The sequence below is a fragment of the Drosophila albomicans genome, chromosome 2R, assembly GCF_009650485.2.
Source record: "Drosophila albomicans strain 15112-1751.03 chromosome 2R, ASM965048v2, whole genome shotgun sequence".
NCBI classification, from domain to species: Eukaryota; Metazoa; Arthropoda; class Insecta; order Diptera; family Drosophilidae; genus Drosophila; species Drosophila albomicans.
In genome coordinates, this window is record NC_047631.2 from 9,131,249 (window position 1) to 9,157,615 (window position 26,367).

The 26,367-nt window shown below is 36.0% G+C and overlaps 11 protein-coding genes across 15 annotated transcripts; 6 read left to right on the forward strand and 5 right to left on the reverse strand.

The window, feature by feature from the left end:
• The first annotated feature begins 253 nt into the window (after nt 1-253).
• Nucleotides 254-2,662, forward strand: LOC117575289 (uncharacterized). 3 transcript variants are annotated; one of them, XM_052006433.1, is made up of 4 exons: nt 254-280; nt 1,199-1,421; nt 1,482-2,330; nt 2,393-2,662. In XM_052006433.1, exons 1-4 carry the CDS (start codon nt 269-271, stop codon nt 2,578-2,580), a joined length of 1,272 nt encoding a protein of 423 aa, XP_051862393.1. In that variant the 5' UTR covers nt 254-268; the 3' UTR covers nt 2,581-2,662. The 3 variants fall into 3 exon arrangements, with proteins under 3 accessions (XP_051862393.1, XP_051862394.1, XP_034115324.2); XM_052006434.1 differs by lacking the exon at nt 254-280 and adding an exon at nt 1,018-1,095; XM_034259433.2 differs by lacking the exon at nt 254-280 and adding an exon at nt 1,034-1,139.
• Nucleotides 2,663-3,673: 1,011 nt separating this feature from the next.
• Nucleotides 3,674-5,743, forward strand: LOC117576082 (uncharacterized). Of its 2 annotated transcripts, XM_034260629.2 has the most exons (4): nt 3,674-3,914; nt 3,984-4,486; nt 4,546-4,915; nt 4,982-5,743. In XM_034260629.2, exons 1-4 carry the CDS (start codon nt 3,710-3,712, stop codon nt 5,185-5,187), a joined length of 1,284 nt encoding a protein of 427 aa, XP_034116520.2. In that variant the 5' UTR covers nt 3,674-3,709; the 3' UTR covers nt 5,188-5,743. The 2 variants fall into 2 exon arrangements, with proteins under 2 accessions (XP_034116520.2, XP_051862711.1); XM_052006751.1 differs by lacking the exon at nt 4,982-5,743 and having other exon boundaries at nt 4,533-4,611.
• An 86-nt stretch (nt 5,744-5,829) lies between these two features.
• Nucleotides 5,830-7,421, forward strand: LOC117574279 (uncharacterized). Its single transcript, XM_034258030.2, has 4 exons — nt 5,830-6,093; nt 6,156-6,658; nt 6,720-7,089; nt 7,154-7,421. Exons 1-4 carry the CDS (start codon nt 5,886-5,888, stop codon nt 7,363-7,365), a joined length of 1,293 nt encoding a protein of 430 aa, XP_034113921.2. The 5' UTR covers nt 5,830-5,885; the 3' UTR covers nt 7,366-7,421.
• A 599-nt stretch (nt 7,422-8,020) lies between these two features.
• Nucleotides 8,021-10,282, forward strand: LOC117574278 (uncharacterized). Of its 2 annotated transcripts, none has more exons than XM_034258029.2 (4): nt 8,021-8,528; nt 8,629-9,125; nt 9,186-9,549; nt 9,614-10,282. In XM_034258029.2, exons 1-4 carry the CDS (start codon nt 8,282-8,284, stop codon nt 9,805-9,807), a joined length of 1,302 nt encoding a protein of 433 aa, XP_034113920.2. In that variant the 5' UTR covers nt 8,021-8,281; the 3' UTR covers nt 9,808-10,282. The 2 variants fall into 2 exon arrangements, with proteins under 2 accessions (XP_034113920.2, XP_051862710.1); XM_052006750.1 differs by having other exon boundaries at nt 8,449-8,539.
• A 780-nt stretch (nt 10,283-11,062) lies between these two features.
• Nucleotides 11,063-12,800, forward strand: LOC117574281 (uncharacterized). The gene is made up of 3 exons (XM_034258032.2): nt 11,063-12,061; nt 12,124-12,340; nt 12,400-12,800. The coding sequence occupies exons 1-3, from the start codon at nt 11,222-11,224 to the stop codon at nt 12,591-12,593; spliced, it is 1,251 nt and encodes a 416-aa protein (XP_034113923.2). The 5' UTR covers nt 11,063-11,221; the 3' UTR covers nt 12,594-12,800.
• A 118-nt stretch (nt 12,801-12,918) lies between these two features.
• Nucleotides 12,919-14,960, reverse strand: LOC117574280 (uncharacterized). The gene is made up of 3 exons (XM_034258031.2): nt 14,229-14,960; nt 13,635-14,162; nt 12,919-13,574 (listed from the first exon to the last, which is right to left on the reverse strand). Exons 1-2 carry the CDS (start codon nt 14,781-14,783, stop codon nt 13,836-13,838), a joined length of 882 nt encoding a protein of 293 aa, XP_034113922.2. The 5' UTR covers nt 14,784-14,960; the 3' UTR covers nt 12,919-13,574; nt 13,635-13,835.
• A 231-nt stretch (nt 14,961-15,191) lies between these two features.
• On the reverse strand, nt 15,192-16,890 carry LOC117575983 (uncharacterized). Its single transcript, XM_034260470.2, has 3 exons — nt 16,071-16,890; nt 15,484-16,012; nt 15,192-15,421 (listed from the first exon to the last, which is right to left on the reverse strand). Exons 1-3 carry the CDS (start codon nt 16,623-16,625, stop codon nt 15,243-15,245), a joined length of 1,263 nt encoding a protein of 420 aa, XP_034116361.2. The 5' UTR covers nt 16,626-16,890; the 3' UTR covers nt 15,192-15,242.
• Nucleotides 16,891-17,119: 229 nt separating this feature from the next.
• Nucleotides 17,120-18,888, reverse strand: LOC127565895 (uncharacterized). The gene is made up of 3 exons (XM_052006775.1): nt 18,251-18,888; nt 17,663-18,191; nt 17,120-17,600 (listed from the first exon to the last, which is right to left on the reverse strand). Exons 1-3 carry the CDS (start codon nt 18,803-18,805, stop codon nt 17,422-17,424), a joined length of 1,263 nt encoding a protein of 420 aa, XP_051862735.1. The 5' UTR covers nt 18,806-18,888; the 3' UTR covers nt 17,120-17,421.
• Nucleotides 18,889-19,640: 752 nt separating this feature from the next.
• On the reverse strand, nt 19,641-21,313 carry LOC117574636 (uncharacterized). Its single transcript, XM_034258533.2, has 3 exons — nt 20,620-21,313; nt 20,034-20,559; nt 19,641-19,975 (listed from the first exon to the last, which is right to left on the reverse strand). Exons 1-3 carry the CDS (start codon nt 21,172-21,174, stop codon nt 19,800-19,802), a joined length of 1,257 nt encoding a protein of 418 aa, XP_034114424.1. The 5' UTR covers nt 21,175-21,313; the 3' UTR covers nt 19,641-19,799.
• A 1,512-nt stretch (nt 21,314-22,825) lies between these two features.
• LOC117574557 (uncharacterized) lies at nt 22,826-24,325 on the forward strand. Its single transcript, XM_034258429.2, has 2 exons — nt 22,826-23,925; nt 23,984-24,325. The coding sequence occupies exons 1-2, from the start codon at nt 22,866-22,868 to the stop codon at nt 24,163-24,165; spliced, it is 1,242 nt and encodes a 413-aa protein (XP_034114320.1). The 5' UTR covers nt 22,826-22,865; the 3' UTR covers nt 24,166-24,325.
• A 47-nt stretch (nt 24,326-24,372) lies between these two features.
• On the reverse strand, nt 24,373-26,336 carry LOC117576978 (uncharacterized). The gene is made up of 3 exons (XM_052006790.1): nt 25,280-26,336; nt 24,681-25,206; nt 24,373-24,621 (listed from the first exon to the last, which is right to left on the reverse strand). The coding sequence occupies exons 1-3, from the start codon at nt 25,832-25,834 to the stop codon at nt 24,446-24,448; spliced, it is 1,257 nt and encodes a 418-aa protein (XP_051862750.1). The 5' UTR covers nt 25,835-26,336; the 3' UTR covers nt 24,373-24,445.
• Nucleotides 26,337-26,367: the final 31 nt, after the last annotated feature.

Below are 26,367 nucleotides of genomic sequence, written 5' to 3' on the forward strand. Positions count from 1 at the left end.
TAATAACCGACATATCTATATGACGTAAACTTTAGTCCGAACGATGTTTACATATAGAATGCCAACTAATGACCCGCCAGTACTTAACTATGGTAATGACGTTAAATATTTATACTCTTATCTTATACATTTCGTGTTTATCTGTCAATTTCAATAATTCTCCAACTAGCAGGTAGACAATTCAAATACAATTCGAGATGATGAACAAATAAGCCGCAGACCACAGAAATTACTAAACAGCTCTCCCACGAGTGGTTTCCTGCCCTTGATGCTATATGAGGTTAATATAACTATACTGTATATATATAATTACGTGAAATAGAAAACATTCCATTCTATTTTCAAAGATCTAATTTCAGGTCGTCTAAAATGCCGTAATATGGAAAGATACATATAGTATGTCTCTTCACAATAAATTTATTTATACTTATCTCATATTATAAATCATATCAGCTTAGAAACTTATGTTGCAGACGCTTTCCTTTGGTTGGTTTGCGGTAGTCTTTAAATAAATCATAAATCGACTAAAATTAACCATTTGCTTTATTGATTTGAGTCGAAATTAGAAAACAATCTTTATCTGCTCGAAATCAGAGACTATCCTCTCATACAAAATATAATCTCACAACACTTTTTATGATATAGTAATACAATCCATTTTTAGTGCTGCTAAAATTGAGCATTTTAATCAAATCAAATTTAAACAAATTGAATAAAGATAGTCCCAATATTGTGGAATGACTGAAGACAAACTCATGGACACGCGTCTGTTCTGCAAAAAAAAGCAAATGTTATTATAGCTGCAAACGCATAATGAGTATTAAATATGGCAACGTTTTTTACGAGTTTGTTATGAGTATTCATATCAATTGATTGTATTTTTTTGTACAGGAACACTAGGGAAATAGCTTTACTCGTCAAAGATTTGTACTATCAGGTTTGTAGCTGATGACATTCGGACACGCCTCTTCGTAATACCCATACTTTCAGCTATTATCGGCACGCTTTATAAACGAAGCAGTGTGGAACAGGTTCGTATAATACTCGGAAATTTAGCGCAAGTGTTTAGTGTTTGTTGAGCAATTGAAGAGAACGGTAAATTGATCGTTTAAGTTGCAAACTTATTTAATCTAAACTAAGTAAGACTAATAATCCATGAGTTTACGCAGTGACATTCTAAAATGTGTGTTTCCTTTAGAAAATGGCTCCCAACAATAACAGTGATTCAAATGTGCCCGAGAACCCCAACGAATACCTCGTTATTCCCAAATGGATAAATGAGGAGTACTTCCGTCCCATTCTCGAGAAAGAAGTGGATGACTTTGTGAGCATAAAAAAGTTTACAGTCATCGCAGCAACACAACCAGGTGAAAACTTCACATCAGTCATGGTGCGTGTGATCGTGGATATAGAAACTAAAGGTAAGTTGAGAAATTCATTTTGCTGGAACTTAAAAATCAATTGAATCCCGTTTCGCTTAGATGGCAGTGAAAAGAACCTTCGTTATATTCTGAAAACCACACTGGAAACAGATAAGGGAGGAGAATTGGTTGCTGGCATGAGTTTGTTCCCCAAAGAAAAAGAAATGTACCAGGTTCAGATTCCCAATTACATTAAACTCTATAAGGAGGCGGGAGTAGACATTGAACTGGCCCCCAAATGCGTGCATATTGAAGAGACTCCAGAGGGCATAACCCTGGTCATGGAGGATCTGAAACAGCAGAATTTCGAAAATATTGATCGCCTGAAGGGATTCGATATGGAGCACATGACTAGTGTACTGCGTAAAGTTGCAGAGCTCCATGCTGCATCTGTAATAAACCATGAACGGAATGGACAATATGCCGATATGTTCTACCAGTCTTTGTTCAATGAGAAAAATCGCCCAATGTTCGAAGGAATGTCAGCTATGCGAATGGTTCAATATGTTGAAGCAATGCGCCAATGGAATTTGCCTGATGTGGAGGAATATATTAAGTTGATTCCCACTCCAAAAGAGTTCTTCGATAGTGGATTAAACCTATACAATGTCGATGAAAGTGAATTCAACGTTCTAAATCATGGTGATCTGTGGTGCAACAATATAATGTTCTCCGGAGATCGCACTCTATTTGTGGACTTGCAAATGGCAAAATGGGGAAGTCCAGCTCAAGATCTTTGGTATTTGATTACGTCGTCTGCCTCGTTGGACATCAAGGTTAAGGAATTTGATCATTTTATCGAAATCTATCACACTCGCTTGGTGGAATGCCTTAAATTGTTAAAATACTCAAAGCCCATTCCAACCTTGAAAGAATTGCACATCATGATGATCAAATATGGCGATTGGGGTAAGTTAATCGTACGTCAACCTCAATAAGTTTGAATAAAACAATCTTTATTCTTTGTTTAGCTATGTCAACCGCGAACGGAGTCTTGGTGATTGTGGTTCTGCCATCTGATAAAGACGCCAGTATTAATACAATGATGATGCCAGGACCTGAAGGAGATGCTTTCCGCTATATGATATTTTCGAATCCTCGTTATGAAAAGGCCATGGTCCAACTCTATCCGTTCCTTAAGAATAAGGGCCTTCTATAGAGAGGGAGAAACTGTTTCTGTTCCTCAATTTTTCAAACAAAATACTCTGTGTATACAAACCAGTTGATTATAAAAATAAACAAACCTGTTAAAAATCAATAATAAGAATGACTTGCAAAAAATGTGTGGCATGAAGTGTGCTTGATTATTATGCTTTGAGTCACAGTGAATAGAAATTCGCATAGCCTAGGCTCATTATCAATGGGTTGCTGCTAGCGTGTGACTGAAATTGATTAAAATTTAGGTACACCAAGAATGTGACGTCAAAAGGTTTGAATTTGCTTGGCAAATACCTGATAAGAATGGGGTATAAGAGTACTACTAACGTTAGTAACAACCAATTATGTTATAAATACTTGCCTGACTCTCTCTAGAAAATCCTCATTCGGTTGTTAACATATAATATGTTATTATTATTATGTTCTCGATGTATTGCTTTAAGCCAATAATTAATCAAAGAAAAATGAATTGTGTCAGAAAGATCTTACTACTAGGTATTTTACAGTCTATCACTCTTAAGTTAATACTTAATTAAGTATAATTTATTCCTAACAAATTGATGCAAATTAATTGATGTTTTTACAAATTTCTGACACAACAAGAAACGAACAACGTAGAAAGTAATTTAGGAAATTGACTAGCATTGAGAAGTATCTGAATTAAATGTAATTATCATTCTATAATTATATTTTATTTCCACTTGCGTTATACCGAGGACGTGTAATTACTTAGCGAGGCCAGCAACTTGTTGCTTAGTAGCTTAATGATATTATACACTGTATTTGGGAGAGTTAAAATAGTTAGTAATAGCGCGATAAAGTAAGCAACATATACATATAGTATGTACATACATAACATACGTAGAGTTAAGAGAAATTAATTTGTTTTGCATTCACGAAATATAAAATTGTTACTCTTAAAAGCCGGCAATATTAAGCTTTAAGCTAACATCAAGTTTACGTTTTGTTGTGAAAATATTTACTGATCCAATCGTAAGCTTTGTGCTTTTAGTGCTCTTACATGCTGAGCAAAAGCTTTGTGCTCTTGGATATTAGGCGCTGCACTTTTCGCTCTGCATTCAGTTCTAAATTAAAGCTTAGCACGTCAACTCCGTCTCTGTCGGACCAAAATGCCAGATAATAACTCTATTGTGAATCCCAATAAAAGTTTGGAGATACCCAAATGGATAAATCAAGAATATTTCGAAGCAGTGCTCCAGGAAGATGAACCAAACTGTGTGAAGATTGTTAAGTTTACACCGGTTGCAGCCATACCACCCGGCGAAAACTTTACCTCTGTAATGTTACGCATACATTTGGATTTGGCTATGAATGGTATACAGCAAAGCAGACTTTGAGCTTTCCATACTCGTTGCTCTAATTTCACTATTGTGTTCCCAACAGATGGAAGTACTAAGCACAAAACCTATGTGGTGAAAACGATGCTGCCTGAAGATCGGGGAGGCAAACAGGTTAAGGAGGTCGGCATTTTTGATAAGGAATTGCAAATGTATCAGAAGTATCTCCCGCAATTCGAAGCGATCTATAAAGATGCGGGAGAAGAGATACAATTGGCGCCAAAGTGTTTGCAAACCGAAGAACGTGACGATGGAATACACTTTATCTTTGAAGATCTGGGAGAATTGCAATTTCAGAATGTCGATCGCATAAAAGGATTGGATATGGAACATATGAAGACGCTTCTTTACAAATTAGCTGAGTTCCATGCGGTCGCTGCAGTTTATGTTGAGCGAAATGGACCATTTCCCAAAGAGTTCGATGAAGGTTTCATGACCCGAAAGTACCACGAGATGCAAGACTCTGCCTTCAAGTTGAAACGTGAATCCTTTGTGAAATCTATGGCTGCTTGGGGTATGGAGAATTCCGAACTATACACGAAGAGTTTTGTAAGTATTATCAAAGATTGAAATTGACAAGCATTATATGATTTAGTTTATTTATTTAGCCCACTGCTGAGCAGTTTTCGAAGATGTGTTTACGGAATCTGGAATTAGATACTCAGAGTTTCAATACTCTCACACATGGAGATCTGTGGAGCAGTAATTTACTATTTAAATATCAAGCCGATGGATCCATCGATCGAATGATCATGCTGGACTATCAGCTGTGCAAATATGGAAGTCCTGCGTTAGATTTGCTCTTCATTATTACCATATCTGCTGCCAACGATATTCGCCTGAAGGAATTTGATCACTTCGTCAGAATATATTGGGAACGCCTTGTTGACTGTCTGAAGCTGTTAAAGTACCAAAAGCCACTGCCAACTTTGAGGGAATTACAAAAATCCATGTACCATGAAAGTAACACCTTTTATCGTAAGTCTATTTATAAACTTAATTAGATTGTATATTTTGCTAATATTATTTTCCTTTGGCTTGCAGCATTTTTTGCCATATTCAATCATCTGCCCGTGATACAATTTCCAAGCGATGAGCAAACTAGTCTTCATTCTTTAAGAGATGAATCTGAGGAGGGCGAGAAATTCCGGTGGAGACTGTTTACTAACCCCGCATATGCAGCTATCATGAAGGATCTTTACCCCTTCTTGGCCAACCGCGGTATCTTTCAGTTTACTGACTTTGAATAATCAATGAAAAAAAGGTAAACAGTATTAATCAATTAAATCTCACGACGACAACATTGTCGAATGCTATTCTGTACCCAATGACTTCTGAAACAATAAAGACTGCCAAAGTCGTGCGTAATCGACTGAGGAACTACCCTAGATTAATCTATACTTATTATGACAATGACAATTAGACAGTGAGTTTTTGTGTTTTTATATCAAGCATTATTCAACAATTTAAAGTGCAGAGTCACCATTAGTATTTTTGTTTGAATGAATGCTCAGAATGCTAACAAGAAATGAGATTTAAATCTTACAATTGGATGGCTCTAAATGTTTATTAACTTTACACAAAATAAAATAAGATTTGCTGGAAGATAGTTAGAAATCTAGCAATGTCATGCATCGCACAGCTATAAAGCCGATTAACACCTAGATCGCGAAAAACTTACGATACAATTAATGAATTTCATGAGCGCATGGCAAACACTATCAGTGAAACACCCAACTGGACTCGCTTTGATTTCATAATAAAGAATATGAAAATATAATATGTACGTATGTATGTGGTGATGTGTTTCCCCAATTAAGCGTGTAATTGAAAGTGTTGATAAAAATAGGCTAATCAGTTGTGCAAAATGTTTTTAGAGCCCATTCGTTTATATAGGTGAGGCCAGTGCTAAAGTAAACGCTGTCGAAATCAGTTGTGTTTTGTGAGAATGTCCGACTCAAAAAGCGAGATAGTGAACCCCAACGAACATCTAATCATACCCGATTGGATAACAGAAAAGTATTTCAAGGAAGTGCTCAATAAAGACGAACCTGACCATGTTAAAGTGCTCAAGTTTACGCCTGTGGCGGCGATTCCTCCAGGAGAGAATTTTACCTCGATAATGCTGCGGATACATATCGACTTGGAGATGAAAGGCATGTTTAAACCAATGAGTTCTTATCAGGCAAATTCTGATTAAAAATTTTCCTCTACATAGATGGCAGTATCAAACCAAAGACATACATCTTCAAGACGGTGCTGGCCAGCGATAGAGGTGGCGATGAAATCGACTTATATGGTCTGTTCCCCAAGGAACAGATCATGTATAGTAAGTATCTGCCAGCCTTCGAGGCACTCTATAAGGAGGCTGGTGAGGATATCCAGTTGGCGCCCCAGTGTCTGCATACTGAGACCCGTGAGGGTAACATTCACTTCATCTTCGAGGATCTGGCGGTGAAGAAGTTCAAGAACGTCGATCGTATCAAGGGTCTGGACTTGGCACAGATGAAGCACGCTCTGCGTAAACTGGCCGAGTTTCATGCAGCTGGTTCGGTATATCAGGAGAGGAACGGTCCTTATTCTAGTGAATTTGATGAGGGCTTTGTTTCAACTAACGCCGAAAAATTCCTCAGAGACGGCTTCAGGATCAAGGAGCGAACTTTCAAAAAATCCATGTCCACATGGGGCATGCCAGATGCCGAGAAATTTATCAAGAATTTCGTAAGGGGAAATAATTGAAAGCTACTAAATTTATTCAGGGAATAATATGTAATTCTCTTAGCCCACTGAAGATCAATATTTGGCCCAATGCATGAGCACTCTAGACGTTGATCCTGAGGAATTCAATACTTTAACCCATGGCGATTTCTGGTCAAGCAACTTGATGTGCAACCATTTGGCCAATGGAGATGTGGATCAACTAATATTGGTCGACTTTCAAATCTGCAAATGGGGCAGTCCAGCCATAGATCTTTTGTTCTTCATCACCTTATCGGCCTCAAACGACATACGCTTGAAAGAATTTGATAACTTTATCTGCATCTATTGGGAACGCTTAACAGAGTGCCTGAAACTGTTGAAATATAAGAAGCCTTTGCCAGAGTTAAGAGAACTTCAAAGTTCCCTCTACAAAAAGAATAATTCATTCTACGGTAACCTTTATTATTTAAAAGAAATTATGCTTCATATATAATAACTTTTTAAATTTTAATATAGCTTTCTTTGCTTTGATGAATCATCTGCCTCTGATCCTTTTCCCTTCCGATAAGGACAACAATCTGCACTCGATGTTGGCTGAAACGGAGGAGGCTGAGAATTTACGATTGCGCCTTACCTCAAATCCCTTGTATGGCAAAGTCATGAAGGATTTGTACCCATTTTATTACAATCGTGGACTATTTAATTTCGATGATTATAGCAAAAACTAATTATAGTTGGATGATAAATATCTATGAAAAAAATAAAATTATATTGATAATGTTTATCTGATAAGTTGCTTTGAAGTCCTCTTATCACTTTTTGCAAGTTGTGAAATAATGTGTTACGTTATAACAACTGATCTGATAAAAAGTGAATAGCATTTAAATTAATCAGATTGCAAGCATATTGATACCAGTTTCAGCTTGTTGAAACCAGGAAATGAGAAATGCAATTGAAACTGAAGAGAAATGCACTTTGAAGATGATTTCCAATAATACAGTTTACAAATAATATTGCGTCTGCGAGTCCATGAATGAGTTTCTCTTCACTATGAAATTCTAGACAGCTCTATTGAGTAATAATAGTTGTGTCTACACAATTTATTAATGCTAACAATTTGCATATACAGCCAATAGATTACCCTGCAAACAATGAACAACAACACTGCTTGACAACTTGACGATGAGAGCATCCTCTCTCTGTATCTTTCCCTCTCTCATGCGTTCTGCCTCTCTCTCTGCCTCTCTTTATTATCAAAAGCAATTCAGCAAGCACTTGACGAAGCGAAACTGAACGAATGATAACTCGTTCGGTGAGAAATACATGATAAGCATTCAAGTGGGAGCACTTCTACTGCCGACTACACCTCCACCTGAATATTAAGTATACGTATTATGCGTGCAACGAAATCAAGAAACAGGGGCCTGAAATCATGCTTGATAAGAATGCAAACAGTTGCGTCTCGTTGTTCGTAACGAACAGATCGGAACAGAACAGAACAAAACAAAAAAAGCGAAGTGAACAGAAATAGAATCGTGCAGTCGAACAACAGTCAGTACAAAAAGACGAGTATAACAGAGTAGAGCACATAACACACAACACGAATTGAATTTATGATCTCGTCGCGACTCGATTGCATTCACAATGCCCGATAATAGTAACAAATTCTGTGAATCGAATTCAAATGATATACGCATCAAAATACCGGCATGGATCAATATGGCGTACTTCAAGAAGCTGCTCAAGCGAGAGCTCAGCGATTTTCGCAAGATACTGAATCTCTCCATAATACCAGCGACGCCTCCGGGCGAGAGTGACGGCGACTGCTCCACCTCCTCAGCCACTTCCACGTCTCTGTTAATGCGCATTATCATCGACATCGAAATTAAAGGTGAGCAAAAGGTAAATACCAGGCAATATATATTCGCGAAGCTGACCTAATCCCGCGCTTATGCATTCCGTCTGTCTCGCAACTGATTCAATATATATAGATGGCTTCACACAACAAAAGTCATACATTATGAAGACAATGGTGGCCAATGCCGAGGGCATTGGGTTCATCAACACCCTCAATATCTTCCCCAAGGAGAAACAGATGTATGAGCTAATCATACCCCAGTTGGAACAGCTCTATCATCAGCATGGCAAAGCGGTGTCATTCGCACCCAAATGTCACCTGGCGGAGAATGTGAATGGCCGCATCTCGATGGTGCTGGAAGATTTGCGACCTAAAAAGTTTTGCAATATCAATCGACTTAAGGGCTTCCATCAGAAGCAAATGCATCGCGTGCTCCAGAAGTTGGCTGAGTTTCATGCCGCCAGCGCCGTGTGGTATCAACACAATGGTCCCTATCCGGAGGACTTTCAACGCATCTATCTGCCGGCCAACTATCAGAGATCCATGTCGTATCAGGTGCGAGTGCAGAGCTACAAGAATGCAATGGCTACGTGGGGGTTTACGAATCCCGACCAATATGCGAGTCGTATTGTAAGTAAAAAAAAAATCTGAATGTTTCCCAAAATTATATGAATACTTCACTTTTTTTAGCCCACGGCGGAGCGATTTGTGCAATCAGCAGCACGTTGCTTTAACTGTGAACCACAAGAATTTAAAGTACTTAATCATGGTGATCTGTGGTCTGGCAATATTCTTTTGAATACCACCTTAGCCTGTGATATCAAGGATCTACGTTTCGTGGACTTTCAACGCTGTCGCTGGGGCAGTCCCGCTCAGGATCTTTGGGAACTAATTATCTGTTCCGCACATCACAGTCTGCGAATCAAACAATTCGATTATTTTGTTCGAATCTATCACACACATCTTGTGCAGTGTCTAAAACTGCTCAATTACAGCAAACCTCTGCCCCTGCTCAAGGAACTACACATGAGCATGATCAAACATGGTTTCTGGGGTAAGCCTATCCATATATCATAAATCAGATTTGAAAAAAACTAAATATGATTTTTATCTGATAGGTTATTATACGACCTTCACGCATCTGGTGTTCATACTTTTGCCAGTCGACAAGGAAATTAATCTACCGAAATTAATGCTGCCCGGCGAGGAGGGAGATCGAGTTCGCGCCAAGGCATATACGAATCCTCTTTATGTTCGGGCAGCCCTTAGTATATTACCATTTCTGCATAGGCGTGGTCTTCTAGAATTTTAAAATGTTGACTTACCTACCACAGTAAGCAAAGTCACTTTGTTTATCTTGATGTTTATCTTTTGTTTAGCTGCGGCAAAGTCGTCATGCTCTAGTCGTAGATACTCGACCAATAGATATTCTATAAGCATGTTCGGAATTGATAATATTTGTACTTACATGTTAACTTCTGCATACGTACTCACTTTGGTCTGATTTTAAATAAATATACTCCTATAAATATGAGTAGACTCCAATATTGTAGTAAATAAATCACACGTAAATAAATCGAGGGTATTTTATAGTCATCATTCGACTAAATAGTTTTCTATTATTATCAAAAAAAAAAACAAACCTGTCGCATTTCTCATTGAAATCCACTGGCCGTCAGCTGATAAGCTGGTTACGCTTCACACGCAAAAGCTATAAACAGAGAGAGCTTTCGTACAAAGCTTATGCTTGAGCACGTGAGCAACAGTGGTGTCATTTTTTTCTAAGCAAAAAAAGCTGGATCAGCGAAAACAACAAGCTAAAAAAAGCGGAATACCAGAGAAATAAGTTATAAAAAAAGCATATTTTTATAAAGCAATGTGGTATATGTTTTTCATTTATAAACCCTCAGTTCAATACGTAATATAAAATATAATTGGTAATTCTCTGACAGATGTCACGTGCGAACATCTTTACAGTGAAAAAAAAACATAAACTGAAAAGGTTATTCTTAAGGCTTTGGATGAGCACTATATTTAGAGCTAAGATTGATTTTAGGAACTTGTTCTGTTTTAAGATAAAATATATACATATGTAAATTCATTCATTCATTTCATTTTTTGGTTTGCAATTATCAGATAAGAAAATAAAACAGAAAAAAAAATTCCAAAACCATTCGTAGCTTGTAGACTTCCTTTGGCATCGTCAATTTGTTTTAGCGCAAGCGAATTTTACAATGTTAGTTATGCAAATCGCTCCAATTTGGGTGCAAACTTTTGAGGGAAGTTATTTGATACAAGTAAATATCGATATTTTGTCGATAGAAATATATTTTTAACATTTCAGCTGTTAAATTCAATTTAAACATCACTAAAATTTGAGTAAAAGTAAACTAAAGAAAAAGGTTCTTAACTTTGGTCAAAAAGCCAGAATTCCCGCTGCCCGCTGTTTTCATATTTTTCCCGCAATCACACTTCAAAAAAATCCAAATCTGACGGGAAAAAAGCGGATATGACACCACTGGTGAGCAAATGACCCACTAAAGCTCAGTATGCTTATCGTCTCCCTCGCTGTCTCATTCAGCTCACTCTCCGTTCAGCTGTTAAACCCAACAGCCGCAAACGCTCAGCTGCTTGGCTACAATTTACAAAGAGTACTTTGTTGTTGTTCATATTTCACACAAGTCAGGTGACTTGAGAAAAAATATTAAAATAATTGAGAAGTAAACATGGGCACCGGCAAGAAGAACTATGTAGCACCCGAGTGGTTGACTGTGGAATTTCTACAGGATGTTCTAAAGGAGCACTTCAAGGAGGAGCAGCTGACAGTAAGTGATTTGCTGGTTAAGAGCGCCAATGTGGGCGATGTGGTCGTCGGATTTGCCAGTGAAATGCATCGGGCGTGCTTCAATCTCACCCGTGGCACAGTGAAGAGTAAGTTCTCGGTGTTTGTCAAGGACCATCCCAAGGGACAGACGGGTGCCATTGCATTGCGTAGCAAGCTGTTCAAGCGTGAAATTTTAGCCTACAAAGAGGTATTGCCTCGTGTGCAAGCGCTGCTCGAGTCCATTGGCGATAAGACCCAAATTGCGCCCACGTGCTATTACACGACGGAGAGTCCGGAACCGTTCCTCATATTGGAAGACATGCAGCTGAGCGGCTTCGAGAACTTTGAGCGTGGACGTCTGCTCAATTTGGACTATGTGTTGCCCACCATCGAAAAGTTGGCCAAGTTGCATGCCTGCAGTGCTGTGATTGCTCAACAGAACCCCGAAGTGCTGGAGTTCTTCAATGAGGCACCAATTTCACGCAATCCCGATCGACGTGACTTCCTCAGCTTCTTCCCCGTCAACATTCGTTGCGTGGCCGAGGAAATTGCCCACTGGAAGGGCTTTGAGGAGATAACCGAAAAGATGTTTAAGCTGGCCGAAAATGTGCTCCAGAGTGCCGTCACCATGTACGAGGAACAGCAGAAGGGCTTCAAGGTCTTTAACATGGCAGACATTTGGATCAACAATCTGATGTTTCACATTAACAACGAGACTAAGGAACCCGATAATGTTGTTGCTGTAAGACCCAGCATATTGCACATATATGTATATTCCTATTATAATCCATGAATCACTTGCAGTTGGACTTCCAGTTGGCATATGTGGGCTCGCCAGCTGTCGATCTCAACTATTTCCTCTTTGGCTCCCTCAACGAAAATGTGCGCAAGGTTCACTACAAGTATATTATTCGAGAGTATCATCAAGTACTGCAGAAAACTCTTGAAAAGTTGAAGTACGAGGGACACATTCCAACGCTTAAAGAGATCCACATCGATGTGATCAATAACAGCCTAATTAGTGAGTTTCTCCAAAAACACTATGAGATTATCTTATTAAACCTTTAACTTAATCACTAGGTGTCATTGGAGCCACTTGCCTTACGCCTCTTATATTCAGGGAAGAAGCTGGCTTCGACAATCTCGAAGATTTGAATTCTCGCACCGAGAACGGCGATCGTTTCCGACGTGAAAATGTTGAGAATCCCAAGTATCGAGCATTTTTACAACGAACTGTCAAGGAGTTTGAACTGTCTGGCTTTTTGGATACGTAAATGATTTTTTAAATCGTTGAGCTACATTTGAACAAATGCGAGGGCTTCCATACACACAACATACAAATTAGTATTACAGATTATAAAATATCTTATGTGTTATGTTCACCGCTGTAAATGACCATTCTATAAGTTAAAAGATACCAAATACATTAAACATGAATTTGTTGAATCTAGAAAATATATATTATACATTCTCCAATGTTACTACCCAAAAGTATTTTTATATTTAGCTTTCATATACATATACATATGTACATATGTACATATGTACATACATTATGGACCAATATTTTTTTTTATTTTTTATTAAATTAGAACGAGTCAAACTTGGCAATACGTATTTTCAAACATTTTCCTTCTACATTTCTTTACTATATTGTTGTAGTTGCAAAATCACAAAAATATATTTACTAATATTTTCAAGCTATGCATCAACTTCCGTAAAACAAAATTGCATTTGCTGTTGTCTCTTGGCCCCATATGAATGTATAATCCAGTGATTCCACATATTTAAAGATTGTAATATTTTACGGTCTCTATTAACACAACATTCACTCTTTGAAATATTCTCTTAAATTCAGGCAGTTTGCTACATTACGATAGGGAGACATATAGTAAGTAAGAGAGCGTTTGTTTTATCGACGCTCTTTTTTAGGCAACTGCTTGGAGAACTTTCGCTTAGCTTCGACCGTAAAGCTTTTAAAAGCTAATTCATAATTTCTACAATTTGCACTTATTGAAATCACAACGTAAAATAAATTTCGATTAATAAGAATATATTCTTGTATATGTACATTGTTCAGTTGAAATAACCTAGATCTTCAAGTCTGGGTAGCAAGTATTTCATCTCATTCTGGAAAGCATCTGTAAAGTACGTCTTTAGGCGAAAATCGTTATTTTGTATTATCTCAGCGGGATCAAATTTATTTTCTTTTATAGCACACATCATGGGGAAGAATGTTGTTAATAAGAAGATATCTAGAAAGAACATTTTTTCAAAATTATTTCTTAACTTTATCAATTAATTTTCAAGCTCACCGTAAGATTTGTGTTGGGTCATTTGTATCCAAAACTCTGCAGAATTTGGTAACTCGCCATTAAATCCAATTTTCTGTAGGATTTCGACAAACGTTTTAAAGTAAAAATTTAACAGATCCTTGTAGCTGTTTTTCCGACACTCGGGGCCCATTAACATATAAATCGAATAGATTAAATCGATCGAAATAGGACACAGGTTGCTCATTTGAAAGTCCAGTAACATGATATCTTCAAATGATCCATTAGTTGGGTTATGCTTAACATCATGTTACGCAGGTGAAAGTCCCCATGACAGAGAACATAGTATCCATTACTTTTTCTGTTTACTCGATATTCTTGAAATATCACTTTCGTTTGATCCATATAATCATTTTTCAACTTCTCAAATCGTGTTAAATATTTTGAGAACTCAGGTGTTTCTTTGAGCATTGTAATAAAATTATTCATTCCAGATGACATAAAGGGGTCATTCACAAAATTGGGCACTTCAAATATACCATGCTTAAATTCTTCGAGATATTCAGGGTTCTGAAATACAATATATTTTTCTTAACAATAAGCAATACGTTAACCACGCAACTATGATTTATTTACCTCATGTAAAATTTTGAAGCTAATTGCATGTATCTTAGCTAGCTTTGTAAAAACCGCCTTCAGTTCCTGTATAGTTGCATCTCTATCTCGTATGACAGAGTAACCTTGTGGAACTAGATCTTCAAAGATCATAACTTTACGAGGTACTAAACTATAATACAAGCAAGGTACACATAATCTGGTCTCATCGCCCAATTTACGCAGCACTTTCTCAAATTCAGGCAATACTTTCGTATACATTCCAATTTCCGTTTCAAAGACGTTCGAGTTACCGAGAACTTCTTTCTTGTGACCCTCCAATTCCGGCATTGTCTTGATGATCAGCGACTTGGAGAACTTTCCGTTTTGTGTCGTATATGATATTTTACCTCTAAACATAACGCTGGCATAGTGATCTCCTTTGGCACTTGCTGGTGAGATCTTTACATCGGTCACTTTGACTTCTGGTATCTTTTCATATTGCCTGATCACCTCTTCAAAGTATTGCGCATTTAACCACTCAGGTGCCTCCAGCTCGTCAGCATTGAAATTATCATTATTTGTCGTGGAATCCATAATATTCTACTACTATTAAGCAAATCTTCTAACGAAAGTACCGTGTGATCAATTCAAGTAATCACTTTTAACTAACTTAGCTCTACTCATCAGACACTATATATATGATTTAGCAATGAAGCTTTCTAGTCAAAAGCTCGTTCACTATTATACTACTTGAGTAGATCAAGCTCATACATATGTATGTTGCTATCAAGCACGTATTTGAAATTATCAATAGATATTGTAGAGTGGTATGTAAACGTAAAGATTGATAAAATGTTCTCTAACCCCTTTGCTAATATTTATACACCAAAAAGCTTAGAAAAGTTTGTTTCTCACAGCTCTCTTGTATATCGTGTATGCCTATTTTTAATTGATTCAGAAAATATTTGCTCACATTAATAATTACTGATTATAAAAAAACGCTTGTAAAAATTAAAGTTCAATATATTTGATGTATTAAATACTCTATATTATTTAATCCAAATAGCCTAATTCCTCAAATCTAGGAATTAAATATTTAACCTCCCCTAAGAATAAATCAAAGAAGTACATCTTTTTTCGAAAATCATTACTTTGCATCACCTCATTGGGGTCGAATGTATTGTTTTTAACGGCACATATCATTGGGAAAAATGTTGTAAGTAGAAAAATATCTAGAAAAGCATAAAAAAAAATAGCTATTACTTCATTTTATCTATAAATTGTTGGAACTTACCGTAAGCTTTGTGTTGTGCCATTTGTTTCCAAAACTCTGCGGAATTCGGCAATTCTCCCTTAAATCCAATTTTCTGTAAAGTTTCGACAAAAGTTTTGAAGTAAAAGTTTAACAGATCCTTGTAGTTATTTTTACGACACTCAGCTCCCATCAGCATATAAATGGAGTAAATCAAATCAACTGTTATAGGACACAAATTGCTTATTTGGTAGTCCAGTAACATAATATCTTCAAAGGATCCATTAGTCGGGTTATGCTTAAACATCATGTTACGCAGGTGAAAGTCCCCATGACAGAGAACATAGTATCCATTAGGTTTTTTGTTTACTCGATATTCTTGCATTACCAACTTTAAGCGATCCAAATGATCATTATTGAAACGCTCAAAAATTGGTACATATTTTGAGTACTCAGGGAATTTTTTTAGCATTTCAATAAAATTGGAAATTCCTGCTGTCATAAAGGGGTCTTCTAAAAGATTTGGCATTTCAGAAAGACCATACTTAAATTCTTGAAGATATTCTGGATTCTAAAAATGAAATATGTCTTACTTATTTTGTGCTAAAGAGAAGATAATTTATGCGTACCTCATGTAAAATGTGAAAGCTAATTGCATGCAGTTTAGCCAGCTTCGTAAACACCGCCTTCAGCTCCTCTACAGTTGGATCTCGATCTCTCATGACAGTGTAGCCTTGTGGCACTAGATCTTCAAAGATTATCACTTGGCGAGGTTCCAGGCTGTAATACACACATGGGGCACACAGCTTCGTCTCATCCCCCACTTCACGCAGTATCTTCTCAAACTTAGGCAATACTTTGGTGTACATTCCTATCTCCGTTTTAAAGAGGTGTGAGTCACCGAGCATGTCTTTCTTGTGGCCCTCCACTTCAGGCATCGTCTTGATGATAAGAGACTTGGAGAACTCGCCTTTTTGGGTGGTATACGTAATGTTACCTCTGAACATAACGCTGGCATAGTGATCTCCTTTGGCACTTGCTGGTGAGATCTTTAGTTCAGTTACTTTGACTTCCGGCGCATTCTCATATTGCTTGATCACTTCTTCAAAATAATGCGTGTTAAGCCACTCAGGGGCCTCCAACTCGTCTGAATTGTAATTATTATTATTCGTCGACGAATCCATTTCTTTTAGTTGTACAATTAGAAAAATTTCGCTAATGGAAGTACCAAGTCAACAATTCAACCGATGGCAGGTTACTGTATGAGCTCTCTTTCACTGACCGCTATATACTTAGTAAGCAGTGAAGCTTTCAAGCTTTGAAAAGCTCGTTCTCAAAATATAATATATTTATGATTGCAAAATTTAACTCAAAATTAAATCATTGTTGGTGAAAACTAACAACGCTTTTAAATGAATATTGATCTGTCTTTTTATGACTATCAGTTGCTACACTTAAATGCAGATAAAAAGGGAACAAAGCAAGTTGTTGAGAACATCTATAGAAAATAATAAGTTTAAAAAAAAAAATACGAAAATCTGGAACGTCAATTAAAATTTTTTACTTTATAAAATATGAAATGGTAAAATAATAATTTCTTCTCAATAATAAATTCGTACGACTGTCTCTCAATCCGTGTGTGTCAATCTTATAGGCTAAAAGACCAAAAATATCATAATTTAAATGGCAGATTAATTATTTTTTAATTCAATTTAAAATGTATGTAACAGACAGAAGCATATGTACTGTTTGATGTTCGGCATGTATTTAAAATTGACAATATGTGAACAAATAGATGAACAAAATATCCTTTAACCCCTTTAATAATATTTATAGACGACAAAGCTTCAAAAAGTTTGTTTCTCACAACCCTCGTGTATGCAGATTTGTAATTGGTTTGGAAAACATTTTCTGATCATAAAAAAGCGCTTTTAAAGTTTATAGATCAATAGAGTTGATATATTAAAAACTCTATATTGTTTAATCCAAATAGCCTAATTCCTCAAATCTAGGAATTAAATATTTAACCTCCCCTAAGAATAAATCTAAGAAGTACATCTTTTGTCGAAAATCATTACTTTGCATCACCTCATTGGGGTCGAATGTATTGTTTTTAACGGCACATATCATTGGGAAAAATGTTGTAAGTAGAAAAATATCTAGAAAAACATAAAAACAAATAGTTATTACTTCGTTTTATCTATAAATTGTTGGAACTTACCGTAAGCTTTGTGTTGTGCCATTTGTTTCCAAAACTCTGCGGAATTCGGTAATTCTCCCTTAAATCCAATTTTCTGTAGAGTTTCGACAAAAGTTTTAAAGTAAAAGTTTAACAGATCCTTGTAGTTATTTTTACGACACTCAGCTCCCATCAGCATATAAATGGAGTAAATCAGATCAACTGTTATAGGACACAAATTGCTTATTTGGTAGTCCAGTAACATGATATCTTCGAAGGATCCATTAGTCGGGTTATGCTTAAACATCATGTTACGCAGGTGAAAGTCCCCATGGCAGAGAACATAGTATCCATTAGGTTTTTTGTTTACTCGATATTCTTGCATTACCAACTTTAAGCGATCCAAATGGTCGTTATTTAAACGCTCAAAAATTGGTACATATTTTAAGTACTCAGGGAATTTTTTTAGCATTTCAATAAAATTGGAAATTCCTGCTGTGACAATGGGGTCTTCTATGATATTTGGCATTTCAAAAAGACCATACTTAAATTCTTGAAGATATTCCGGATTCTGGAAAAGAAATATCTCTTACTTAATTTGTGCTAAAGAGAATTATAATTTATACGTACCTCATGTAAAATGTGAAAGCTAATTGCATGCAGTTTAGCTAGCTTCGTAAACACCGCCTTCAGCTCCTCTACAGTTGGATCTCGATCTCTCATGACAGTGTAGCCTTGTGGCACTAGATCTTCAAAGATTATCACTTGGCGAGGTTCCAGGCTGTAATACACACATGGGGCACACAGCTTCGTCTCATCCCCCACTTCACGCAGTATTTTCTCAAACTTAGGCAATACTTTGGTGTACATTCCTATCTCCGTTTTAAAGAGATGTGAGTCACCAAGCATGTCTTTTTTGTGGCCCTCCACTTCAGGCATCGTCTTGATGATAAGAGACTTGGAGAACTCGCCTTTTTGGGTGGTATACGAAATGTTACCTCTAAACATAACGCTGGCATAGTGATCTCCTTTGGCACTTGCTGGTGAGATCTTTAGTTCAGTTACTTTGACTTCCGAAGCATTCTCATATTGCTTGATCACTTCTTCGAAGTACTGCGTATTAAGCCACTCGGGTGCCTCCAACTCGTCAGCATTGTAATTATCATTATTCGTCGATGAATCCATTTCTTTTAGTTGTACAATAAGAAAAATTTCGCTAATAGAAGTGCCAGGTCAACAATTCAATCGATGGCAGGTTACTGAATGAGCTCTCTTTCACTGGCCGCTATATATACATAGTAAGTGGGTGGGCAGTGAAGCTTTCAAGCTTTGAAAAGCTCGTTCTCCAAATGTATTTATGATTGCAAAATTTAACTCAATATTAAATCATTGTTGGTGAAAACTATGAACGCTTTCAAATTAAAATTGATCTGTCTTTTTATGATTATCAGTTGCTACACCTACATGCAGATAGAAAAAAGTACATACAATGTATTAAAAATTAAAATTAAGTTGTTGAAATCATATAATACATATATAGAATGAAATTAGTTTCTAATATACAATTCGAAAATGTGGAACGTCAATTATTTAAATGTTTAATTTTATAAAATATGAAGTGTTAAAATAATAATTTTTTCTTAATAATAATTTTATGTGAATCTTAAAGACTAAAAGACCAAAAGTTTCATCATTTAATTGGCAGATAAATTTTTTATTAATACAATTTAATATCAAGATACTCCAAAATTAGTCGATTTTTTTGTGCCGGCTGAAGGATTTTAGTTAGTTTTTATTTAAATCGGGAATCTCACCGTCGAGCCCACTCGACAGTAGTTTTCATACTTGTTTAAAGTAACTGTCTTTCAACTCGCATTCAAATAAACATGTGTGTGTACAGATTATGTGTTCTGCTTTGGTGTGTGATAAGTATTGTGATTGCAAATCAATTGGCAAGGCGTATCTTGTAATCGATTTAAGAATTCAAAGGTTTTTCATAGAGTTGTTGGTTTGAAGATAACTTATCTTTAAGTATTCAATTCCCCTATCTAAACATTGGAAAGAAAAATGGGACGATAAGCCAAGCCTATATTCAGATGACAAAGTAAGGATTTATCATAAGTGTATTTATTACTTTTTAAATAGTAATTCATTAAATAATTCACAAATTTGGTAAACACTATTTAAAGTAACCCAACTTTTCAAATCTGGGAAGCAAATACTTCACTTCTTCAACATATTTTTCGATGAAAAAAAGCTTTTTACGAACTTCATTGCTTGTCATCATCTGAGAAAGATCGATGTCTCTTGCCTCGGCTGCAAATGGCATTGGCAACAATGTAAGGTAAAACATTTCTGAAATTATATAAAAATTAATATAGTCATAATTTGAGGATTTCCTAATCATACTTACCAAAAATTTTATGACGGTATAATTGTCGCCAAAAGTCCACATAATTCGGTAGCTCACCCTTAAAGGCAATTTTTTCTAAAGTCTCGACGAACGTGTTGAAGTAAAAGTTAATAAGTTCCTTGTGATGATTTCGACGTTCATCCGGACCCATTAGCATATAAATAGAGTAAAGGATATCGACGGATGGTGGACAAACATTACTCATTTGATAATCCAGAAGCATACAATCTTCCAGGCCACCAGTTGAGTTATGCTTAAACATCATATTACGTAAATGGAAGTCCCCATGGCACAAAATATAATAAGCATCCGATTGACGATTTGATCTATACTCATCTATGATATCAATAAATTGTTGAACAATATCTTTCTCAATGTTTTTAAAATAGGGCTTATATTTGGCAAACTCTGGAACCGAATCAATTAGACCCAGGAAATTGGTAATTCCCGATGTCATAAAAGGGTCAGTCAAAATATTAGGCATGGAAGTTATTGAATTTTTAAATTCTTTAAGGTCATCGGGATTCTGGAATATAATATTACCATTAATAGATATTCAATTAATATGCTCTTTTGATTGTCTTACCTCATTTAGAATCTTAAAGCTCACTGCATGAATCTTAGCCAATTTTGTATAAGCAGCCTTTAACTCCTCGATAGTCGCTCTCCGATCTCTTATGACCGTGTAACCCTCCACTACAAGATCATCGAAAATCATAACTTGTCGTGGCTCCAAACTATGATACAAACATTGCGTGCATAACTTAGTCTCATCTCCAGACTGCCGCAAAATCTCCTCAAACTTGGGCAAGGCTTTGGTGTACATGCCAATTTCAGTTTCAAAGATTTTAGAATTATTCAGCAACTCCTTCTTATGACCTTCTTCTTCCGGCATAGTTTTAATAATTAACGATTTCGAGAATTTTCCTTTTTGGGTTTCATACACAACTTTCGAACGGAACATCACACTTGCATAGTGATCTCCTTTAGCACTCGCTGGAGACATCACAACATCCAAAACTTTCAATTCTGGTTCCTTTAAATGCTGACTTAACACTTCCCGGAAGAATTCTGCACTTAGCCACTTTGGCGCTATCAGTTCGTCGGCATTATAATCATTATTATTGTTCGTCGATGCCATTTTAGTTACAATCAAACAAATCGATTTTACGAAGTGATCAATACGTCGCTACGATAAGAAGTGAGCACCGCTCTGTGGGAGACCGATTTTTATACGAATTGAATAGAAAGCGTGCCATCTTTATCACAAACCATTGAACTGAGGGAACTATTTAGATTATTGTGAAATTACATAGCCCAGCTGTTTAGCTGAGTTACTTAGCGCCCATAGAAAATGTAGATATCAAGCAGATAAACAAACGATTGAAACACCATGTCCTTAGACACTTAAAGCAGATATTGCAAATTTCTCATATAAATTGGACCTAACTAAATTCAAAGAATAACTCTTATATAATGGGATTGTAGTTTACATAACGAAATTTTTATTGAGAAATCAATTTTGTCACGCACTGTTTTAATAATAAGTTTCAATGATCTCCAAAGCGAGATTTAAATCTAGAGATAACACTTCTGTATTTATTGCACACAGATAAAAGTCTTTCTTTAAATGCTATACATAGATAAAGATATTAACTACTAATTTTATTGACGCGAACAATTTTGTATATTCTTCAAAAATAACTGGATATTGCACAGTCTAGCACACTTTCGATTGCAGCTTTCTTAATTATTTTATATATTGATTACTTTCGAATATGCCTTGTAATGCTTCACTGCTATTTTGCAAAAGGTTTTTATTTGTCACATGTCCCTCATAGCAAATGTGATTCCTGATAACATCGCAAATGTCTCTACAGATAAGATTCCTAATACCTGACCTAGTAGAAGAGAAAAACTGTTGTTGTCTTAAAAACATAATTAAATAATCGCGGGGATTACCCCATGCTATTTGTTAGGGAGCTGTGAATTTAAAAACCTTAGCTTTTTTCCTTCTTAAAAATAATAATCACATCCATGAAAGTCTCTGCATCCATTCAGTCGGGTGCATATCTTATATTCATTATTGTCGTCTTCCACTTTACAGATTCGTAAAAACCAACAAACTCATGTAAACTATTGGCCAGAATACCGCGCGAAACCAATTAAAACTTTTCAAATACAAAAATGTTTTTGACAAGTAGTAAAAAAACAATATTCACTCTTCGATTTTTTATTTTTCGAAGAGGCTTTGAGACTACTGTAACATATTAAGAGATACAAAGAGATGACTACATACTCCGTTTTTATATTTTCTTTGTTTTTCGCTTCTTAACTTTCTTATCATCAGAGAATAATAACGTGTTTGGCTATTTAGATAGTTATTTAATTAAATCTGAGTTTAAAGTACTTGATGTCAAATTCTCTCCTAACGAGTATCATACGTTATCAACATCACTGATTAAATAATTCAAAAGCTCAGATTGTTTGGTTCAGAGAGACGTTAGAGAGAAGTTAATTTTATTAAAGTCTATTTTATATTAATGACACTCTTTTCGTCTGATCGTCTGTTCTACTATGTCATTACGAAACTTGTCTGTAACTATATTACTTGTTAATTTTATGCCTCGCTTATATTTACTATTTGTCGATGTAAGTGTGATAGAAAGATAAATAAACTTGTCTCCCAAATTCTCTGCTGTTCTCTCTTTTTATCGCTCTTAAAAATAGAGAATTCTAAAAGCTTTCAGACTTATAGAAATGTATATAAATGGGAAGCTCCTACAGAATGTTTTTAGTTTATTACGAGGTAACTATTCGAAAACAGCAAATATGTCAACGAATCACGACAACTGCAACTCTGATGAGCTAGAAGCTCCAAAATGGCTAGACGCGCAATTCTTCATGAAAATATTAAATAGTTATTTAAAGAAACCAGAGTTAAAAGTGCTCGACCTCAAGTTGTCTCCCGCCAGTGCCAAGGGCGATCACTATGCCAGTATCATGTTTCGAGCTGAAATTGTCTACACAACTCAAACTACAGAAAAGTCTACTGTAAATCTAATCATCAAGACAATTCCTGAAGAGCAGGGTCACAAAAAAGACTTGTTGGACAATTCCCATGTCTTTCCAACTGAGATTGCTATGTACACGGAAATACTGCCAAAGTTTGAGAAGATACTTCGAGAGGCGGGCGATAAAACAACACTCTACGCGCCCTGCGTTTATCACAGCTTGGAACCGCGTCAAGTGATCGTGTTTGAGGATCTGGTCGCAAAGGGTTACGCCGTTATCAGAAACAGACCAGCGACCATAGAGGAGTTAAAATATGCACTGGAAAAGCTTGGCAAGTGGCATGCTGTCAGTCATAAAATAATAAAGGATCAGCCCGAATTATTTGAAAAGCTACAATACGATGTGACCACATTGCCGAATATATTGAAAGAGGATTTCATGACGTCAGCTCTGTCGGTCTTCATAAACATGCTGGAAAATGTGCAAAGTTTAAGACCTTATAAAAAATACTTTGAATTGATGGAGGGAAAATTAGTTAATCGCTGGGTAGACGTTATTCGAGAATATCGAGAAAATCGCCAAGAAAATGGATACTATGTGCTCTGCCACGGCGATTTTCATCTAAGGAACATGATGTTCAAGGGCCCTGACTGCATGCTTCTAGACTTTCAAATGTCCTATGTGGGATCTATGGCTAATGATATTATTTATGCCATTTATATGCTTTTCGACACGGATAAACTTGGAGATCAATGCAATGAACTCATCTATCATTATTTTAAAACCTTCGTCGATACCCTCAAAATTATTGACTTTAAAGGAAAGCTCCCAAGTTTGATCGAGTTCCGACAACAGATTTTTGATAAAAGATACAATGGTATATGAACCTTCATATGTTAATAAGTAAACAAAATAATTGATTTTCCTTCCCTTAGACTTTCTTTTAATGACCACTCTGATGCCCACCATCATGTTTATGCGAAAAGGAGAAGATGCTGCAGTGTTACTAGAGGGTGAGGAACAGAGAAGCAAATTGCTCTATCAAAAATATTTTCAAGCTGAATTGGAATATCTATTGCCAAGAATGCTTCATCTAGGTTACTTTGATCAGCTCTAAAAATAATTCATATAGAATATGTTACAAAATTTGCATAAATACCTTTAAAATAATTAAATAAAATTTGCATACTTGTATTACTAGTATTTGTAGCTCCATATGTGTTGTTTTCACGATATCTTATCTTTTAGAAAGCAATTCAACTTTGTTATTATCTTAGCTCAATATTGTAAAGATAAAAAGGACGATAAGCAAATCATGTTATTTGATAAGAAAATAGGGATTTATCTATAGTATATGTATTTTGATAATTATTTTAAATATTCTACATTTCTACTTTTCACTTAAAGTAACGCAGTTTTTCGAATCTGGGTAGCAAATACTTCACTTCATCGATAAATTTTTCTATGAAAAATAGCTTTTGGCGAACTTCATTATTTGTCATCATATCAGCCAAATCGATATCGTTTCTCTCGCCTGCAAAACCCATGGGTAAGAGTGTCATATAAAACAAATCTGAAATTGCAAATTAGGGATTAAAATTATACACTTAAGGATTTCCATTTATCACTTACCAAACATTTTATGACGGTGTAATTGTCGCCAAAAGTCCACATAATTCGGAAGTTCAGCTTTGAAGCCAATTTTTTCTAAAGTCTCCACGAACGTGTTGAAGTAAAAGTTAATAAGTTCCTTGTGATGATTTCGACGTTCATCAGGACCCATTAGCAAATAAACGGAATAGAGAATATCGACAGATGGGGGACACACATTACTCATTTGAAAATCGAGCAACATACAATCTTCCAAGCCTCCAGTTGAGTTGTGCTTAAACATCGTATTACGCAAATGAAAGTCGCCATGACTTAAGATGTAATATCCATCGGTTTGACGATTTGATCGATACTCATCTAGTATGTCAACAAGTTGAGGTACAAATGTTGTCTCGATATTTTTAAAAAATTGCTTATATTTGGCAAACTCTGGCACCGATTCAATGAGTCCCAGGAAATTTGTATTTCCTGATGTTACGAAAGGATCAGTCAAGAAATTAGGCAAAGAAGATATTGAATACTTAAATTCTTTAAGGTATTCAGGATTCTGAAAGGTATACATTTTATATATAAATAAGTATATACCGGTTGAATCAAATGTGCTCTTTCGCATGACTTACCTCATTTAGAATCTTAAAGCTCACTGCATGGATTTTAGCCAATTTGGTATAAGCAGCTTTTAACTCCTCGATAGTCGCTCCTCGATCTCTTATTACCGTGTAACCCTCCACAACAAGATCGTCGAAAATCATAACTTGTCGTGGCTCCAAGCTATAATACAAACAAGGTGTGCATAGCTTAGTCTCATCTCCAGACTGCCGCAAAATCTCCTCAAACTTGGGCAACGCTTTGGTGTACATGCCAATTTCTGTTTCAAAGATGTGAGAATTACTCAGCATTTCTTTTTTATGACCCTCCTGTTCGGGCATGGTCTTGATAATTAACGATTTCGAGAATTTTCCTTTTTGGGTTTCGTACACAACTTTTGAACGGAACATCACACTTGCATAGTGATCTCCTTTAGCACTCGCTGGAGACATCACAACATCCAAAACTTTCAATTGTGGTTCCTTTAAATGCTTTATTAATACTTCCCGTAAGAACTCTGCATTCAGCCACTCTGGCGCTACCAGTTCATCGGCATTAAAGTCATTATTATTTGTCTTCGATGCCATTTTACTTAGGTCTTTTTAACGAAAGAAATTGACTTCCCGAAGTGGTCAATACGGTATTGTGATAAGAAGTGAGCAAAGCTCTGTGGGAGGCTACGTTTTATACGATTTGTATAAGATGTTTGCCGCTTTTATCAAATACTTATTAAGTGAAGAAACTATTCAGATTATTGTGAAATAATATGAAACTTTTTTTTTTTGTGCAATCTAATAATGACTTGGAGTTAAGTTACCCATAGATTGTTATTTCTTTATGACAACAATAATTGTTGATAACAAACAAATGAAGGCATCTAACTTAAACACCATTCTACGTACTTGATCAACGTCAAGAATCGAAATAATATAGCCATGCATATAACTCCGAGATCTACGAGATTTTAAGCAGAGATTGTTGTCGTTTAGAAATTAGACCCAAATGATATTCTGTAGATAAAGTACTCTATTGAACTCATGACATTGGGTATCTTACCGTCTAGCATCCACATTTTGTTTTTTATTCATTGATTACTTTAAAATATGCTTTGTAATGCATA